At 56.6% G+C, this 20,073-nt stretch overlaps 1 protein-coding gene across 1 annotated transcript; it reads right to left on the bottom strand.

The window, feature by feature from the left end:
• Nucleotides 1–1,259: 1,259 nt before the first annotated feature.
• Nucleotides 1,260–19,678, bottom strand: CD5 (CD5 molecule). Its single transcript, XM_047693799.1, has 11 exons — nt 19,476–19,678; nt 10,898–10,936; nt 8,346–8,651; nt 7,812–7,874; nt 7,197–7,535; nt 4,948–5,241; nt 4,153–4,278; nt 3,373–3,426; nt 2,587–2,706; nt 1,907–1,998; nt 1,260–1,629 (listed from the first exon to the last, which is right to left on the bottom strand). The coding sequence occupies exons 1-10, from the start codon at nt 19,525–19,527 to the stop codon at nt 1,910–1,912; spliced, it is 1,482 nt and encodes a 493-aa protein (XP_047549755.1). The 5' UTR covers nt 19,528–19,678; the 3' UTR covers nt 1,260–1,629; nt 1,907–1,909.
• Nucleotides 19,679–20,073: the final 395 nt, after the last annotated feature.

The following is a 20,073-nucleotide window of genomic DNA, read 5'->3' as shown; positions in this document are numbered from 1 at the left end:
GTACGGCAGGGCAAACATCTAATTACCAAACATCTGGTCTTCTTACTGTCCCGTGAAGAACATTCCTTCCCTTTGCAGTCCCAGAGCCCTACCCCTTCTCCTTTGTTCAAAAATGACGCATAGTCCTCATCCGGCCTGTCTTTGCAGTTTCCGTGTCTGTGTGGATTCCCCGTCTGTGCTCCTACTAAATTCGATTTTCTCCTGTGACTCTGTCTCATGTCAACGTGATTCTTAGTCCAGCTTGAAGGACCTCTGAGGGGACTGGAATTCTTGCTCCCTGACAACTCTCCCTAAAAGCCGCTTCTTAGTTCCCCTTTGAGGAACCCCTCACCCTGCCAAGTGTAGGAAGGTGAATGGGTGCCCCTGCTTCTGGATCCCTAGCATGGTTGGGCAGACCTGAGACCTGGTTGGAAGGTGTGGGCGGAGGGCTGACCAGAACCTTCGGGCAATATAGTATCCCCGGATCCCCTGATTCTCCCCCACATCCTTCTAGTAACTTCCCATGTTGGCTTCTGTGACTTGGGCTGTGAAGAGCTGTTGCTCCCGGTAGAAACAGTGACAGAGTGTGCGGAGGAAGCCCCAGACTCAAGATGCCTCCCTAGGACTGGTGCCCAAGGGCTTAGTGGGGCCTGGCCCAGCCTCTGCCTATTCTAGATCTTCAAGCCCCCAGCGAGATGTGCCCCTCTCGCTCATCCTCCTTTCCTTGCTAAGGAAACCCGGGCACCACAGGCTGCCGTGTGTGTCTGGACGCTCTGACCAGCAGAGACTGCTTCTGCTGAGGGAGTGAATGATTTAACTTCCAGAAACATCCAGTCCCGGTCTCTGACTCTCAGCTTAGAAGTTAGCTGTGATGGGCTGAAACCTCTTTAGTTTTGAACTTTAAACTGCTGTGTGAAACAAAACCCTACGTGGGCTGGGATTTATGAGGTGCCCTCTCCAGGCCTTGGGCTGGCACGGCGCCCTTGGGCTTGGCAGCCAGTGGTCCCGGAGATCTAGTGCTCTCTGCTCCGGAAGGCGTCTTGGGGCGAGGGGCTGGGGGCTCACAGAGGGTGAAAATGGGGCTCCATGTCAGGTGGCAGCTGCCTGCCAGGTTGAGGCACTCTATCTGAGGAGCACAGCCCCTCGGACCACGACGGCTATACCGCTGTCCCGAGAGGGGTCCTGGCGTTGGACCCTGGACTGCGGAGGGGAGACCCTCTAGCTCACAGGAAGTATAAAAAGTGTTATTTACAAAGAACATATTTTAAAAAACCCTGGAGAACTGAGCACCCCCCCCCGCCCGCCCCACCCCACGGCCCAGAGCGGAGCTTCCTTGCTCGCTGGGATCAGAGTCTGAGGAGAGAACCAGGTCCCCCGGGTGCTGCCCCCCACATGTCTGCTTGGGGAAGGTCTCATTTCTGGGCTGTCCCCGTCATGGTTCCCACATGGGGAGGGACAGCCCAGCTGTGTTGGGGGTCTTCCCTGGGCTGGGATCCGACACCCACAGCGGCAGGGACAGGGGACATATCTGAAGGTCCCCTTGTCTCCGTCCATGTTGTAGCTGGGGCAGAAATCATTTCCATGCAGCGGATGCAGACTGTTCTTAGGAGACAGGTCTGGCTCTTGATGTTTCGTGCCTGGTGCCTGGTTCTGTGGGGAGAGAAGGAAACAGGTCAGAGGAGGAAGCCTCACACCCCGGAGATGGTCCACGGAGGTGGGGGATAGGCCCCGAGTCCCCGGTTTCCTAGCTTGTGCTCTCTCCCTCTCAAATAAATAAATAAAATCTTAAAAAAAAAAAAAAAAGAGTCAAGATGTGTAGAGCCCCCCATTCTGGACGGGCAGGATGGGCAGGAGGCGAGGACCCAAGGAGCTGGAGCTTCTCCGCAGGACCGTTCTGAGGTCCCGGGGGCCCGGCAGCCAGGCTCACCTTTCACAGCCTCTGAGTCCCGTGCAGGTCGTAGTCACTGTCGGACGAGTTATCAGGCTGGGTGGAAACACGACGCAGGGCCCCTTCCAGAGCTGCAGAAAGGAAAGAGACCTTTTGCAGCAGGCGTACCCCACCAGGCGACCTAGAGAGAGCCCCTCAGAGCCCAGGAGCCCGTGGGGGCCTGCAGATCACAGGGGCTTTGCGAGCTGGTGGCTTGACAGTCTGGTATCTGTTCTGATCAAATCAGTGGTGTTCGCTAATGATACTGAACTCCAGGCTCCCTGGGGCTTAATTGTTCATGCCAGACAGGGAGCACTCAGTACAGGGCTTCCACAGGCCCCTGCCAGCTCTGTGCTGCCTGGAAGGAATCCAAGGGGCCTCATTTACCATCCGGCCCACAGGGCCCTGCGGAGATGCTGGCCTGTTAGGTTGCAACAGTGCTGTGGCTACTGGTGTCCCAGCGTACGCTTCTCCTGAGCTGAGTGGCTAACAGTCTCGGGGCTGGGGGTAGGGGAGGCAAGCCGAGGATGGTGAAGGCTGGATCCCTTCCATACCCAGCTGGGACAGCTGTCAAAGGGCAGTGAGAGCCCCGTCTCCCCCAGGGCATCCCTTCTCCCAGTGATCATGTGACCTGTGCTGGCCCGCCTCCTCCCCAGAAGCCAGGGGAGATAGCTGCTTACCTGCATAAGCAGAGACCTGGGAGTTCCTGGGCGGCTGACTGTATTCATTCTCCACGTGCGAGACGGTGGCGTTCTCAGCCTGCGACCGGACGGTCACCGTGTGGTTGCGATGGAAGGACACTGAGCAGAGGCAGGGGACAGTGTCGTTAGCCTCCCGGCTCTGTCCCTCCTCCTCCTTCCTGGTAGGGGCTTGGAATTTCCCACTGTGGATAGGGGAAAGGCAAGGGCACCCACAGCTTCTTCAATGCATCCCTCTACTCCTTTCTCCCTGGGAAGGTTCATTCTTGCAGGGGCCAGACTTTTAGAGCAGCTTGGGGTTGGCCAGCAGTCTGGTGGGGTGGGCTTTCCGCCGACCAGTCATTCATCAAGCATTTATTAAGCAGGGGACTGGAACACAAGTGATAGGGCGATATCATCCCTCCTCTCCTGGAGCTAAGGGGCTTTATACTGTAAGAGACTTCACAACACATCCTGCCTAGCAAAAGGAAAGGAAGGATGTGGAGTGGGAAGTGGGACGCATCTTGCAAAAATGTCCATTAAGGTTCCAATAAGTCCCGAAATAAAGAACCAAGTCTAATGTTGCTTAACTCACTGATTTCTAAATCTATGTGACCATGGATACCACCTGGTAACATCTGTTGACCACAGTCCCACCTTAGATGAGTATGGGGGTGGGGGTTAGAGGCCTCAAGTAGTTGCTGGCTTCCATGATGGTCAGCAGTGAGCCGGGAGCCCCATAGACACTGGCTGGGGCTGAGGGAGGACCTTGCCTCCCAGGACACTTACTGTTCTGGTTCATTCCTGTGGGGCCAATCCACTGGCGCTGTTTCTTCTGGCGGACTAGGAGACAGGAAAAGCACATGAGGACGAGGGTGGGCAGCCATCACGGGAGGGAAGGATGGGGAGATGCTGGGGGAAGGGAGGCAGGAGGCGGCAGGTGCAGCTGAAGGAAGGACTGCTGGACTTCACCCCCCTGAAGCCTTTCGGGGTCTCAGTTTTCTGATTTGCTCAGAGGGTAACTGGACCCACCTAGAGCTAAAGGAGCGTGTTGAGGGGGCTGCCTCTTCAGAAGAAATGACCACGGGGCATTAGAATAGAACCTAGCGCTAGGGACCTAGCCGACACTGCCCATCTCCAGGCCTTCTCTTTTCATCTCCTCTAATCCACTTCCTGTCTCTGAATAGTTTTTCCCAGAGTTCTGCGAGGCAAGGATACCAGCCCCTTATATTCACAAGGTGTGCAATCACCCATTAGGCAGATGAAGAAACTGAGGCTCAGAGAGGAAGTGGCTCCATCAGCATCTTGCGCAGTTGCTAGGGGGTGGAGCCAGGTCCGGAGGCTGGGGGCGGGCCCCTGTTTGAAAATGGCCACGCCCTCTCCTTGGCCTGGGGGGGTGCGTCGTGTGGGCCAATCAGCGCTTACCACGTTCCTGACTTTCTCTTTCTGTTCGTGAGGGCGGGGAGAGGGGCGGGGCCGGGTGGCAAAGCTGAGGTGCCCTCCTCCGCCCCTCCCGGGCCCCCTCCCGGGAGCTTGAAAGGCAGGGGGGTTTGGGGCACCCGCACCTACATTTCTTCACCAGCTTTCTGTAGGCGTGAGGGCCGCACAAGACCAGCAGCACTGCCAGGAGCACAAGGGCCAGGATGATGCTCACCACGGTGCCTGCGCCCAGGCCTGCCGGGTTTGGGTCCTGGCCTGGGGGAGGCAGAGAGGTCAGGGCGGTCCTGCCTGGGGCATCGGAACTGCCTGCTCAGAGGAAGGCTGCTGGCTGGCTGCCTGGCTTCCCCTGTTCCCCTCCTCCTCCCCGCTCCTTGCAGTAATTCACCAGCGTGGGCAGAAGGCAGTCATACACCCGCCTCTCCACGCCTCTCTCCAATTCTCTGCTACCCATCCATCTGTCTACTACCTACCATCCAGCAATTCATCACCCAGCTGTCACTGGCCCCTCTTGTTACAACTATTTAACGTTCTACCCTTTGCCAGTTGCTTATAAGTGATCACGTTGCCATCATATGCTAATAGCCATCCGTCTGTCCGTCCATCCATCCCTCTTTTATGCGCTATTTGATTACCATTTCTCCCTTGCTTTTCTATCTTCCATCCTGGAAGACTAGAAGATAGACTGAGAGCTCTCTCATCCATTATGGCCAGTCTCCTCTTTATGGCTCATGTTCATTGCTGTCTGAGCACCATTGCCAGCCCCGTCCCCTCCACCCCCCAGTTTGCCACCTTTCCCTCCTGTTCTAAGGCTCTGCAACTCTCTGTCTAGTCCTTGAGCCCGTCCTTCAGAAACACGCTCACTGATTAGGTCCTAGAGGGAAAATCCAGAATGTCCCTCTTCTCCCGGGGCTGTGGCCAACTCACATGTGACAAACACACTCCTGCAGCGGGTTTTTTTCTCTTGAAGCTGGTGGCACTGGGACAGCTTCTCCTGGGGACAGAAGAGGCCGTGGGAGGTCTTCTCGGCGGCATCCAGCACCCGGTAGGAGTTGACTTTGCCGCACTGCAGCTCCTGGCACACTTCTTCCCACCGCGCGGTGCCCTTGGCCCAGTGGACGTCACACAGGACTTCCCATTGCTTGCCCTGGCGCACCTGCACGGAGCCTTCACACAGACTGCTGCCCCCCACCAGGCGGCTCTGCACCTTGGGCTGGAAATCTGGAGAGGAGAAGCAATGGAGGGCAGGTGGCAGGTTTGGAAGGAGCTCCCTTGGTCCCTAGTCTATGTGCCTGACCACTGGAGCCATGTGTCGCTGGCCAAGATGGGGCCCTGGCAGAGCCCAGCTAGTTGCGGGGGGGGTGTGTGTGTGCTGGGATCACCTTCCTTTCTGTTCTTCCCTCCTTCTCACATCTTCTAGCATTTCCCCCCAGAAGCTCTTTCCCTGGCATGTGTGGGCAACTGCTGGTAGCTATCCTGAGATGTGACATCATGGGTGCTTTCAGGGAAGAAGCTGGCGGAGTGGCGATGCCCGTGGCAGCCATGGGAGGGAGTTGGTCTCCAGGCAGGGGAGGGTAAGAGAAGAGAAATGAAAAGAAGGCTCCCCCCGGGTCCACGTCCCTCTGAGAACCATCCTCTCCTTTTCCTGCTGCTCCTTGGGAGACGGGAGGGCTTTTCAGAAAGGAGAAACTGAGCCCCAGGGATGGGAAACACTTCCTGCTCTGGTCCTGGCAGTTCAGGGGTGGGACAGAACCCAGGAATCCTTCTGTCCAGCCTCTGGGGTGGCTTTCATGAAAGGACTGAATCCATTTCTGCTTGTCAGGGTGGGGCCTGGGCTCCAGAGCTGAGGCACACCTGTGCTCAGGTTAGAGTGAGCGGTGATCACACCAGCTTGGCCAGTTTCCATAGCAACATCCATCTAAAAGGCCCTAGTAAACGTTCTACTTAGAGTGGAATTTCAAAGGCAAGACCTCCCCGTCTGGTTTTGCAGGTTGTAGACGGCAGGAGGGCAAGGTGGGTCAGGGGGAGAGACCCTGGGGGCCTGCATCTACCTGGAGGGGGCGGTGTCTCGCTAATCCACACCAGGTATCCAGGGGCTGGGCGGGGTTGAGAAGTGAGGACCAGTGTGCTAGCGGGAGAGCGGAGTGGTCCAGAGCAAGGCTTCCAGAAGTGTGCACACACCCCCCTAGGACCTTGCTGAGATGCAAATCAGAATGCACCTGCATTCCTAACCAGCCTGATGTAGCTGGTGCTTTTGGTAGCGGAGGCTTGGACAGCAGGCTCTGGAGTGACGCTGCTCGAGTGGAAATCCCTGCTAATGCTCTGTGATATTGGGCAAGAAATTTAACCTCTCTGAGCCTCAGCTTCCCTATCTGTAAAGTGGGGATAATAATAGCACCCACCTCCTCAGGTTGTTGTGAAAATGAACAACTGTCCTGGGAAGGTCTCTAGCACCAAGGGAGTGCTCAGGAAGTCTGACTTCTTATAGTCCGGACTGGTGATGGGGACCCACTCCCTCCCGAGGCATGCTATGATTGTTCTTACTCTGATCTGTGGCCTTTTCCTCCTCTGTTTTCCCAGCGATCCTGGTTTTGGGGTCCCTAAGACCATCCTCTTGGGTCTCCTCCCCTCAGCCACACCCAGATTCATCAGTCTTCTTGTCATGGTGCAGGAGCTTCTGCGGGGAGCTCTGTGGGGACCTGCTCGGGCTCCTTCTGCCTGCTGTGCTGGGGGGACCTCCTACTTGTCACCCCTGCTCCAGCCCCATCTGTCTCTGGGATTTACAAACTCCTCTCCTGGAAGGCTGGTCCCCCTCAGTGCACCACCTGCTCCGATCCTTGGCACAAGGCACAATTCCCACCTAAAAAGACTTCTCTCCTCTGTTCCAGCAAACAAACCCCTGCTCCTCTCCTCCTTCCAAACCCCTGAGGAGACCTTGCCTCGTCCTGGAAGTCCTGGCTGATCCCACCTTCCCGAGCGGCAGCCTGTGCATTTGAGCTCCTTCTGTGTTACTCTGCGGAGATCTCCGGGGCATTGGGTGGAGTGTAGCCTCGCCCTCTGTTTCCCTCCCCTTCTCCTCGGTGCCCAGTGCCCTGTGCTCCACGCAGGGGTTTCCGGGAACAGGTGATGATGGACGGTCTGGGGCGCCCCGTGGGTCCTCACGGGGTCTCACTCACCAGAACAGACAAGGGCCAGAGCTTGGCCACCCTCATAGGGCGGGACTTTCCTGAAGCACTGCTCCAGGGACGCACAGCTGGCGTTCTGGATCTCCCATCGAATCGGCAAGGCCTTGCTCTCCCCCGGATCTTGGGTCCTGGTTGTCTTGGCCTCTGGCAGGTGCTTCAGAAAGGAGCCACAGTGGAGGGCCTCGCAGATGCGGTTCTTCAGGTCCTGGGTCCGGTCTTGGTCCTGCTCCTGGTAGCTGATGGCCCCCCCCAGGCTGCCGTAGTAGAACTCCACGACGCCGGCGCACCGCAGGCCCCCGGGCCCGGCCACCAGCTGCAGCCTGGGAGGAGCTGTGGAGGGACGAAGCGGGGAGTGGGTCTGAGTGTCACCCAGCCAGCTGTGGGGGTGGGGAGGGGCTTGCTTGCTGGGGCTTTTCAGCTCCAACACAAGGTCGAAGGAGAGACTGGCCGACCGCCGTGGGGGGTGGTGAGCTCCCAAATGTTGCCCGGGACCTACTTATACTAAACTTCATCATGTTCACCTGAAATTCCAATGCAACGGGGCATCCCATGTTCTTATTGGCTAAGTCCCGCACCCTGCCCCTGGGAACCTCCGAATTCTCTTACCTGTGGGCTCTGGAGTGGTGGTGGGTGGGGGGCTCGTGGGAGGAGGTGGTGTCTTCCGAGGCTCTGCAACGAGATACTCCGGTGAGGGAGGGGCAGGGGCCCGGGAGGGAGGACTGGAAGGGAAAGAAGGCAGGGTCGGGGGAGGGCTGGGGGTACTGGATGGTTTGGAGAAAGACCTAGAACTCATGATGTAAGTGCCGCTTGCCCCATTAGGCCCACTTGACCTACACGTTGTCTCTAAGCATCCTGTGGCGGCGGGGGGGCAGTGCCGGCCCATTTTACCATTGGTAAGTGAGGGTTAAGAGGAGACGCTAACGTTAGCAATGGCAGAACCAGGTTTTCGATCTCTTCTAGCCCCTCCTCAGCCTTTCCACTCCAGTTCCCCACCAGCTTATGTGTCTGGGGGGGTCATTGTTGTACATTAGGACCCCGCTTCCACCTGCCGGCTTGGGCCCCAGATCCCAGGCCCTGGGCAGCCTCCCCCGGGGCTGGTGCTCAGGCCCAGGAGACCCGTGTGGCCGGCTAGTCACCCACCTTGGCAGATCAGGCCCAGAGAGCTCCTCTGGCTGGCCTCACTGTAGCTGCAGTTGGAGAAGGACCCCAGGCGTCCATAGCAGGTGACTGGGTACTGGGGATTGTTGAAGTCAGGGAGGTGGGCCAAGACCAAGGCCTTCCCGCAAGCCAGGCTCCGGCAGAATTCTGAGGCCTGCGTGTTGTCCTCCCTGCGGTTTGTACCCTGGTTCCAGCTCCACCGAGACACTGTGTGCCATGTGGAACCGAGGAGGACCTCCAGCTGGCCCTGGCATGGCGAGTGGGAGCCTGTCAGTCTCACCATGTTTCCTGGGGGTCAAAGAGGTATGTGTTTGGGGGGTCCCCTCTGTGGGAGCCCTCCTCTGCCCTCTCCCCACCAGGCTCCTACCCAGCCAGGCTGTCTTCCATCCCGGGGGCTGCCTGCCTGGCTCCCGTGAGCTTTGTCCTCGGGGACATGGCAAGGAGGGGGGCTTCCCAGACACTCAAGCAGTCCCTCAAAGCTGGGCCCCTGGGGCTGGGGCTGGGGCTGGAGACCTCAGAGCAGAGGGGAACTCAGAGCAGCGGCAAGGGGGTGCTCAGGACCCCACTGTCCGGCAGAATCGTCCCACTCTGCAAACTCTGCTTCATTGGAAATAGGGCCTGGTGCTTGTTCTATTTCTCTCTCTCTGATTTCTCAAACCAGTGTCATTGAGGTACGATTTAGACCCAGTGAAATGTGTGCACGTAGGAGTTGTTCAGGGGAACTTGACGAATGCACGCACGTCTGGACCTACTGCCACACTCGAGAGGTAGACCGGTCTGTCACCTGGAACGTTCCTTCGTGCCCAGGTGTGGCCGATTCCCCTGCATCCAGCCTCAGGTGCCTACGGATCTGCTTTCTGTTGCTAAAGACGCATATTGCCTCCTCTCCAATGTTATGTACGGGGAATCACGCAAATCGTGCAGTGTGTTTGTGTTTCTGTTGTCCTGTTTTTCTCGTCTGACCCCCTTCCTTCGGCATTCGGAGTTTCTCTGCATCGTTGCACCCACCACGTTCCCTCTTGTTGTGGAATGAGGTCTCGCTGTGTGGCTGTGCCACGGTTTATCTAGCCACTGTTTGGCTGCTGTGAACAAAGCCGCGTGGGACATTCCTGAGCCGATGTCTGTCTGTGTGGGCATGTGTTCCGTTTCTCTTGGGTAAATACCAAGGAGTGGAATTGTTGGATTGTGGGTAAGAATGGGACTAGGGTGATTTTATAAAGCTCCGTGAAATAAAAAAGAAGGATATATATATTTGTACCTGCACAGATTCTAGAAGGAGAGAAAAGACAGGAATCCATGTGGTTGTTACCTAGGGTGTTAGGGTGGGGAAGGACTGGACAGATGGGGGACAGAAATGGAAATGAGATGCGTCACTACAGGTCTTTTCATATTTTTAAAGATTTAGGCCAGGCAACTGTATTACCTGTTCATGATTTCTTTCTTCCTTCCTTCCTTTCTTTCTTTCTTTTAATGTAAAAGGTTTTTCCGAGTGATTGGGATGTGGAGGTTTTTCCCTGGTTGGAAACTTCTAGACAGGCTACCTTTTTCTCAGCTTGGGGCCCAGAGCACAGGGCTAGGGCTTGGCAAGGTCACTGGACTAGTTTGAGACAAAGCGGTCTTGTCCAACTCCTGACACTGGCAGGATGTTTTGCCCCTTTCCCCCCAGGGAGCTGACTCACCGAATCCTCACCAGGGAACAGATGTTCTCCCCATTTTATAGGTGGGGAAATTGGGGCTTAGAATGGACAAAGTACTTGCTAGGGCTCAGAGCTAGGATGCCACTGCAGGGCTCCAGGTCCTGGACAGGGGCCTGCTAAGGCCTCTACAGCTCCTTCTGGTTGCACATGGCTTCATGAGACCCTCCAGCACATGTCTCCCAAAACACATTCAGCATGATGTTATCTCAGGAGACATGAAAGAATGAGGTCTGGGGTGAAATGAGTCTGAGAACGGCAGAGTTAAAAAGTACTGAACAGGTTTTTTTTCACTGCAGGACTTCTCAGAGCCTTTTCCAGGCCGGTATACGCAGTCATTCTCCAGTGAGGGACGTCTCCAGTGTTGCCTAGCTTTTATCCAATGCATTCCAGGAGCCCTGTTTGGGAAACACTAGCCTCTTCAAGTCTCACCTTGAAGTCAGGGTATTCCACATACTTTACAGTCTGGAGCAGCCCCTCTCCACAGCGTCAGCTGCGAATGCCTTTGATTGGGGAGACCTGGCAGGACTGAGTAGGAAACAGGACTGTGCAGGGTGCATTATGGGCCAGTATGTTTTCTGTGCGTGGTGAATGGGTCCCAGTAGTAATTACCCCGAGAACCAGCATTCAGGTGGCGCTTTTGAGGCCATTGAGGGCATCTGTAGGCACGCGGGCATCTAAATGTGTACGCTTGTGTGGGTGTCCATATCTGCACGTGCTGGGGTGCTCTCTTGCTCTGTGGGGGTGGGGTTCACTCTGGCAGGTCCCCCTACAGCCCGATGGAATCATAGCTCCCCCCAATCACCCCCTGGTCCAGGCCTCTGTATGGCTCTTCCTTACCTGAGTTCTCCCGGTAGGGCCCCCCGAGGCAGGAAGTGACTGTGGAAAGGAGAGAGGAGGGTCAGGAACTGGAGCCCCCCTCTTGCCCCCCACCCCACCTCACACCTGCCCACTGAGTAGTGGCCTCCTCTGCAGCCCCCTGGTATGGGGTTCTGGGTTCCATACTACACATCAGAGCCCCTAGGTGGGTCATGAAACCAACTCCGTGGGTTGCAACTATCCATGTTTTCCCCGTTTTAAAGCTTTACTTTTTATATAAACATCAGTAAAAGGGATTTTCCTCTGGTGCATAGACTATGAAGAGAGAATGTCAGAATACACGGTTGGTTGTGAGGATAAGGGGATCCCTTTCCCTGCATCTGGCTGCAGTGTGAAACCCTCGTGAGCACGGCTTTCAGTCTAAGAGAGTTTGAACTTCGCAGCTGTAGAGAACCAGAGGAACGACCGAGGATGGGAGGCCCCAGCATCATTTGCTACTTTCCAGCGTCCTGGTGGCAGGATGGGCATGACAGTAATGTATCTTCAGTGGCTCAGCTTCTGGAGGAGGAAGTCAGCTCCGAGATGGGGGGGCGGGGCGCAGAGATAACACAGCCAGGCGGCACAGTGCTCGTCTGTGGCTGGGGCGGAGGTTGGATTTGGGTGGGTCTTGGGGGGGTGCACTTGTGTGGCCTCAGAGCCCCACTCCGTGTTTGCTGCTCAGCTCTGTCAGCCTTAAAGGAGGACCTCTGATGTCCCTCTGTCTGACCCCTGGGCTGGCTTCGTAGCTGGGAGCCGGGACAGTCAGGGTGACGACTTTAGGGAGTAAATGGTTCCCTTGAAATTGCTTTTGAGAAATTGTTGCTGTGTGTTTAAAAAAAAAAAAAAAAGTGTGTTTTAAAAAGCTGTTTTTCCCTGAGTGTTCTGGAGCTGGTGGTAGAATTATAAGGGAAGACAGGCCCCAGCCAGCTGACCCTTTCCTCCCAGCCAAGGCTCCTGGTAATAATGCCTGCATCGCACCATGAGGTTTCCACATCTGGTGCTTAAAGCTGGGGATGCTGGAGCCCGTGGGGCCTGGGGCAGGCACGGGGAGGATAGTCAGGGAGTGTTGCTGGCCTGGGGTGCGTGGAGAGCCAGACAAGAGGGCTGACCACTCCTGCTTCCACCTGAGACCTTCATACTCCCCAGTCAACATTCATTATTAATAGCAGCTACCAATAATTGAGCACCTACTGTGTACTCAGCACTCAGGTTCGCTCCTGATGGATATCATTGTTACTCTTTACATGGCTTCATGATGTGAGTCGAATATATTCATGGTGTCGATGTTGGGAGAGGGAGAATGCCCTGTCCAGGGGGACACTGCCAGCACCTGCCAGGACCTGGATTCAAACCGTGAGTCTGCTTTCCAAAACCATGCTCACTGCCACCTAGTTGTGCCTCCAGAGTGCCAAGTTGGGGGTGCAGAGATGAACACAGCCCAGACCCTGTCCCTGAGGGGCTTGAGCCCCCAGACATTGGAGCCCTTGGGGACAGGGACTGGACCAGACCGCTCTCATAGATATCACACAGGATGACCTATGCCCCCTTCAGAGAACGTTCTTGGGAAAGACGGAACAAGCTGGAGAACCAAGTAAAACCCCCAAAATGCTCTTTGAGGAAGGGCGTCTGGGAATCCCAGGGCTTTGGCTCCCTCTGGGTGCCTGATGTTCTTGGTAGAGCAGCATTTCCTGGATTGTCCCCCCTTCACCATCACCATCACTGTCACCACGATCACCATGAGTACCATCACCATTACCATCACTACCTCCATCAGCCTCACCGTCCCTACCATCGGCATCATTGCCATCACCATGACCACTATCACCTTCACCACCATCACCATCACCGTCACCATCACTGCCTCCATCGGTCTCACCATCACTACCATCAACATCATTATATCACCATGACGACCACCATCACCATTACCATCACTATCACCATCACTGTCACCATCACCATCACTACCTCCATCGGCCTCATCATCACCACCATCATGATGACTGTTAACCATTAACAACAACACTGCCATCACCATCACACCCATCACCATCACCATCAGCCTCACCATCATCATCATCACCACCGGAAACACTGTTAGAGTTCACAGTTACCAGGCATTTATATATGTTAACTCTCTCAAACCTCACCGCAGCTCTATGAAGTAGGTACTATTGTTTTTTTTTTTTTTAAGATTTATTTATTTTAGAGAGGGAGGAGAGAGCATGTGCTAGTGAGGGGAGGGGCAGCTGGAGAGGGAGAGAGAATCCTCAGGCAGACTCCCTATCCAGCACGGAGCCTGACGTGGGGCTCCAACACCCGACCCTGACATTACAACCTGGCTAAAACCGAGAGCCCGATACTTAACTGACTGAGCCACCCAGGCACCCAAGTAGGCACTATTATTTTAATCTCCATTTTATAGTTGAAGAAGTGGCGGAAGAATAACTAACTTGCTACGCCACAGGTCACTGCTGGGGCTGGGACTCAAAGCCAAGACATCTGTCCCAGACTCTGTGCTCTTGACTGCTGGGCCAAGCTGCATCCCGTCCCTTCACCACTCTTGGCATGTTCACGGCGTACGGACCTGATGATCGGGAGTGAACTTGGAATTCCGTTCCGTTAGTGAAACATGCCATCGGGAACCTTTTCTGCGAACTTGCTCTGTGATCTTGGCAAGTCACTCAACCTCTCTGGGCTTGGTTTCCTCATCTGTAAGATGAGGAAGTTAGATGCCACCATCCTCAGCTTCCTCTCTGTTCAGACTTCTCTGATCTATAACCTTCAGGTCCTGATGTATCTCAGTGGCTGGCAGGGACCGGGCAGAAGTGGTCGGTGAGATGTGTGACTGACCCGGAGCCTTCTGGATGCTTCTTCTTTCTGTCTGTCCAGAGACATGCTCAGGTTTTCATTGTCTAAGACCTATTTTCATTCTCTTAGCTGCTCCTCACAGGGGTGTGACCAGTAGCCTCCTTCTCTGGAGCCCTGCAGACTGGGCTCAGGTTCTCTCTGAGCCCGTCCAGGGCTGTGGCTTCGCCAGCCCCGCGTGTGGCTGAAGCCCATGGCTCTGCGGCTACAGGAGCTGCAAACAGAAGCCCAGAGACCCTGAGGCCCATGAGGGACGCCATGGCCATTTCCTAATCCGCCAGCCATGGCTGCAACTGAGCAGCTGGGGCCAGGAATGAGAATCCTCCAAAGGCCCCTTTTCTCCCCTGCCCGCCCCCCTTTGGAGGCCCCCTGATGTCGGGCTTGGAGTGGCCGAGCCCAGGCCGTGTTCAGGACTGAGAAAGCCTGAGAGAGCTGGCCAGCACCTCTGAGGCACCCTACTGTCCCCCCTGTGTCTGGAGCTCCAGCTTCCAACTCGTGATGGGTTCTGCAACGGAACATATGGATTTTCACATGATGTGGGAGGTGCGGGGTTAGAAACAGCCTGCTGTTCGTTCGGGTCAGGATTTGCACCAAAAGAGTTTTCCAGAGACCCGCAGACGTCGTTTGGGTTTGGGAATTGTTGGCGAATGTTCCGTGTTAGCGGTTCCCCTTTGCGGGACTCGGCAGAGCTAGAGCTTGGTCCAGGCTGGCCAGCGCCGGGCTCGCTCCCAGACCCTGCTGGGACCCGCGCACATCCTTTGCAGTGGCCACGTGCCGGGAAGCAGAGGCAAGGCGGCGGGGTCCTGGTGGGAGCTGGGATGCGACTGATGGGAACAGTGAGAGTGACCCTCATGGCACTCCTACTTGGTGCAACCCCAGGGCGAGCCCTTTGTGCAGGAGACCCCACTCCCGACAGCCTAACTGAAGGGGGCTGCCATCACCCAGTCTCCCAGATCAGGAAACAGAAGGACTTAGCCCGGTTTGGAAGTCAGATGTTCTGTTTTTCCAATAGTGAGTCCGTCTAATAGTCCACAAACGTCTCATCAATTCACAGCGAACACCCCACGTCGGACGGCCTTTTGGGGGAGTTCTGGATTTTTCTTCCTTTCATCGTCTGATGAGAGGCTGACTTGGAAGATCGGGAAGCCCCTTTTCTGAAACGACACCAGTCAGCAGAGCGGGGTCTACCCCTCAAGCTTGAAGGAAACAAAGATCACGAAGGCCCCAAATTCTGTTTCTCAGTGGAGCACCAGAGGCACTGGCTGGTTTTTGATCAGGAGTCTCTTTATGGGCAAGACACACAGAGAGTCATACCGAGCTTATGCTAGGAGAAGCCTGGGGACTGGCGCCTGCAGAAGGAATGGCAGATTTGGGCCTCTAATCCCACTTGCTGGGCCTGAGCCAACCTGAGGATGTGAGCCAGTCACAAGCACAATGGCCGTCACAGTCTACATTGTGGTCGCTCTCTCGCTGGTGGCCTGCTGTGTCCGATCGAATTTGCATGAATTTCATGCCATATATGCATCTCCACTGTGACAGGGACGAGCCCTCCGTTTTGTTCAGAACTTCACATATCCCAAAGTTTTTTTCCACCCACGGCCCCGTGAGGAAGGGCCCACGCTCATTCTCATTTTCAGATCAGCAAACTGAGGTTCAGAAAGGCTGAGTGACTTGGCCAAGGTCACACAGCTTGCTGATGGTAGCGTCAGGACACAAAACCCCATCACCATCACTTTACAGGGCCCTACAGGAATCTACCACTGGGAGAACCTGGAGCCAGCTCACCCCAGGGTACAGATAGGGGAAACTGAGGCCAAGGAGGGAAGGGCTCACCCTTGGTGTCTCCATGGGTGTCTGTGGCGGCCCAGGACCCTTTTTGCTTCTGCCAATCACCACCAATTGCCTATCCTGTTCCCACCACATCTGTCCCAGCTGAGCCCCAAGGGAAAAGGGAGTTTCAGGGTTCCTGTGGGAACCGGACATCATGATGGTGATGGAGGAAGTGGATGGAGGAAGTGATCTGGGGCTACAGTCCCTCATCTGCCACTCAGAACCCCAAACCAGAAATCTTTTCTAGTGCACTTGGCGGGAGGATGTTTGCAGCCCTTGCGAGTCTCTCTTAGGGTGTGAGTTCATGTTCCACCGAATGGGAACGCGTTCAGTTAGCGGGTGTTGCGGAGACCTCATTGGTGGGTGATGAGCACACAGCACACACACAGTATGACCCATACTGGAAAATTCCCAAACACGTCTTGCTCGAGGTCCGGGATGAGGGTGTGTGGACCTGGAAAGGTATAGGGGACCATCTACCATCCTGCTAGGGCCCACACGGCATGCTCACTCACTTCCTATAAGCCGTTGCCCAAACATTATCCTCTCGTGAGACCCCCTGCACCCTCCCTGGGTAAGCACGGCGCCCGACACTGCCAACCCCCCAGCCCCACCCCACCCATGACCTCCCAGCACCCATGCTGTCCCTGTCTCCCCATCACACCTAGACTCTTACGTTGGATCTGCCAGGGCGGGGATTTCGAAGGTTCAGTCGTGTCCCCAGCGCTTAGAATAGTGGCTGGCACATAGTAGGTGCTCAGTAAAGGCTTGCTGTTGGAATTAGTGAATGAACCAGATTTACAATTGCATTGACCTTGAAGGTGAGCGCCCTGGTCATCCCCATTTTATAGATGAGAAGGCTGAGATTCTGAGAAGCATTCTTGTCATTTGTGAGGGGCCCTACAGAAATCATGCCCCAGTCTGCACGACGCCAAGCCCCACAGGCCTTCACACACAGGCAGGCACACACAGCCCCTATGTACGGGCTCACAGGCACGTGGCACACACTCACATAGCATGCACACATGGGCTCACACCCACACACTTGCACACACACAGACTAGTGTTCAATCAGTTCCATCAGGGGGTTGAAACCCCTCCTTGGTCTCTGCGGGGGACACCCCGCTGGAGTGTTGGAGCTGGGCAGAGTGACTGGAAGGGCCAGTGCCGGCCCCGGGGCCCCCAGGTTCCTCTATTCCCCACTGGGGGTGAGGAGCTTGGGCTGCTGGGTGCTAGATTCTTTTCACCCAGAGCCAGCAAGGGCCTCAGCTTCTGCATACTGGAACAGCGGGCCAGGGAAGACTGCCCGAAGCTAGAGTCCCCGAGGCCACCATCTCCTGTGGGTGCCCAGCCCTTCTTGGGCCTGTCCTGCCTGCTGCGTCTTGCCAACCCCTACGGGACGCGTCTCCCTTTTCTCTGCCTGGCTCCTTCCTGCCTCCATGTCTCCCAAAAGACACCACCACCTCAGAGAGGCCCTCGGGGAAGAGGACTGGGAAAGAGAAGGCTCGATGGCCAGGCTGGCATCTGGCTAGACTCCCCACCACGTCCTACCCGACTTGTTCCCTGCTGACCCCGACCCTGGTGACAATGATGGTAATGGTAACTGGGACCATCGATGTTTACTGGGCACTTAACTGCACTCGAACTGACCTTCCTACTCAGAGCCTATAGTCATTGATTCGTTTAACCCTTACAAATCTCTACGAGATATATACTCTTATTATTTCCATTTTGCAGAGGAGGAAACTGAGACTTACAGAATGGTCCAAGGTCACCCAGCTGGCAAGTGGCAGACCAGAATCCAAGCTGCAGAGCCCATGGCTTTGTCCCAGTGCTGGCTTCTGCAGTCCTGGTGGGCGGGCATGATCCTCAGGGCTGCCTGTACCCCCCAACCCCCACCCCAGCAGGTGAGTCCCAGGCAGGTCGGGACTAAAGGCAGCGACAGAGGGGACCAGCTGTCACTACCACCCCAGGTGCATCATGAGCATCTTTGTGCCCCAAAGTCCCCAAGTCACAGCCCTGATGGCCAGCCAGGAGACACGGCATCTCCGGGGCTCCAGTGGCCAGGCGTCCCTTTCCGGAATGGCTCAAAGGGCATGCATGCTGTTGGTGCCCAGCCCCAGCTCTGGCCCTCATCATCCCCTGCCCTTGGTGGGGACATGTCTGCACAAGGTAGTTGTGACCCGAAGCCCTTTTCCTACTTGTGGGAATGGCTTTGGTATGTCTGAGCTCTTAAGGTTACAGGGGTTCCCCAAGAGAGCAGGGGTGCTGGGCCGGGGTCGGCTCTGGTGCTCCCTAGCTGCAGAGCCCTGAGCTTGGCTTCTCGGCTTTTCTAAAACTCCAGTTTCCCGACTATAAAATGGGGGACACTGGGCCCGCCTCCCTCCTAGGCTGTTGTGAAGCTTACAGAAGAAAATGGCTTTAAAGGCATTTTGAAAGCTGGGGGCCACGGAGCAATGGGGGTGTTTACCCTCTGCCAGTTCACACAAAGCACCGGAAAGCATGAGCTCCTGGGGTTCTAGATGGTTCCCGCACTCCTGGGGAAGGTGCTGTCTCCCAGTCTCCCTGACTCTGGGCTCTGCTGGCCCCTGGGAGCTGCCCGATCCTGCGGGGAGCCTGGACCCATGATGGGCTTCAGATGGGAAGCCCAGGGAGCAGGACCTCATGCCCATCCCCAGCTGGGAGCCTGGCCAGCTGCCCTGCCCCGGTGGCATCAAGGTCCCCGTCTGAGGAATCCCCAGGGCCAAGGAGGCCGCAGCACCTCCTCAGGGGGCTCCCATCTCTGGGCCCCTGCCCTGGGGACAGAAGGCGTTTTGTGTGTCTCGCAGTTCATGCGAGAAGAGCTGTGTGAACGCATGTGCACCTGGGCATCATCACATATGCACGGTGGATGGCAAACCTGCATTTACGCACACACACACACACACCCCTTCTCACACACACACACACACACACACACACACACACACACACACACACACGTACCTACTTATCCTACTCACCAGCCTGTCTAGGAAGGACTGAGCCTCCCTGATCAGACAGCCAGTGGCCCCCAGGTCCTTTCCCTCCAAACCAGGAAGCCATAGGCCCCCTGTTCCCGCCTGGCCTGAGGTCAGCATCTCTCTCGCCCCGCAGTACCCTCCAAACCCTTGCGAAGTGGTCAGACCTCATCCAGTTCACCCTCGACGTGTCATAAGTGGGGAGCCCACCAGCTTCCATTGACTCCCTCCCGGCAAACAGGAGGCCCCAGGCTCGCCCACCTCTAGCCTGACCCCCAGCCAAGCTTCTCAGAGGTCCCAGATTCTTCCACACTGGCCCTGGGGGCCCAGGTTCTGGAGCCCCTGCCCTGGGCCTGGAGTGAGAGCAGACCCAGTGTGCGCTCACAGCCTGGCTGGCCCGCCGGGCTGCGGCTCCTCTGGGACAGAGTCAGGGGGACTTGGAACTAGGGGAGCATCTTTGACACACACTCAGCTGCCTTCTCAGAGGAGCCCCCACTCTGCGGCGGCCCACTGTGCTCAGAGTGCCATCAGAACCGCCCAGGAGACCATGGGTGCCCTGGGTCTGGGTGTATCTAGGTCAAGTCTGGACACTCAAGGTGGGCGGGGGGAGCTGGATGGGGGCTAAGAGTCTGATTTTGCCTGGGTCCCACCTGGAAGGGTGCAGGATGACCCCCACAGTACAAGAACAAAGCCGAGCTGGGACAGGTGGTAAAGGGATAGTGGGGAGACAGGCAAGGTGGCCCCAACCCTCCCTGATGCTCCTGAGACGGGACATGTGCGCCTGCATCAGACCAAGTTAAGAACTGGCATCTCTCCCCTTGCACCCCGAGTCCCAGGAGCTCGGTACGTGCCTCCGTACTCACCCAGCACCCCCAGCAGGTACAGGGCGGCCAGTGACGGCTGCTGGGACCCCATAGGCGCTGCCTCCTCCTGCCTCAGCCCTGGCAAGCTCGGCACCTGTGGGTGAAAGGCGTCTCGTCCTGGGTCTCCCTCTCGGGGAGGAGGGGGTGGGCAGGCGCGGGCAGGGGTGTGACAGGGAAGCAGGCAGTGCGAGGCCTGCGTCACCCGTGTTTGAAGTTGAACTGTCAACTTCCTCCTGGTAAAACCATCTGCTCCAGTTCGAATGGCGGCCCTGGCCTCTGACAGCTTCCTGCCTGAGGTGCCCAGGCTGGGGCAGTGGCCCCGACCACACCGCGCAGGGACGGGGCCGCAGCGTGGGGCAGCTCCGGGCCCGGCTGCTGAGGGGGAGGAGACTTGGCCTCCCTGCGGGTGGTTCTGAGGGAATTGCGGGCGGGCGACAAGCTCCCCAGGCAGGGTCTCCCTGAAATGGCACTGAGCTGTGCTAGCAGGGGACAAGTGGGGGTGGGGGTGGGGTGCCACACCAGCTCTTGCCAAAGGCACGGTGGTGAAAACACCAGATGGAACCCTCTGTCTCCTTTTTGCGGGGATGACGTAGGAATT

The sequence above is a fragment of the Lutra lutra genome, chromosome 10 (genome assembly GCF_902655055.1).
Source record: "Lutra lutra chromosome 10, mLutLut1.2, whole genome shotgun sequence".
NCBI classification, from domain to species: Eukaryota; Metazoa; Chordata; class Mammalia; order Carnivora; family Mustelidae; genus Lutra; species Lutra lutra.
This window is presented reverse-complemented; position numbering and strand designations above follow the sequence as displayed.

Bases quoted from the DNA above. Each gene is read 5' to 3' on its own strand.
- CD5 (XM_047693799.1), bottom strand. From the start codon at position 19,527: ATGGGGTCCCAGCAGCCGTCACTGGCCGCCCTGTACCTGCTGGGGGTG. The intron at 8,652-10,897 runs GTAAGGAAGAGC...TTTGACCCCCAG, and splicing joins GCCCTACCGGGAGAACTCAG to GAAACATGGTGAGACTGACA. The intron at 2,707-3,372 runs GTAAGTGTCCTG...GCCTCTGCTCAG, and splicing joins CACAGGAATGAACCAGAACA to TGTCCTTCCATCGCAACCAC.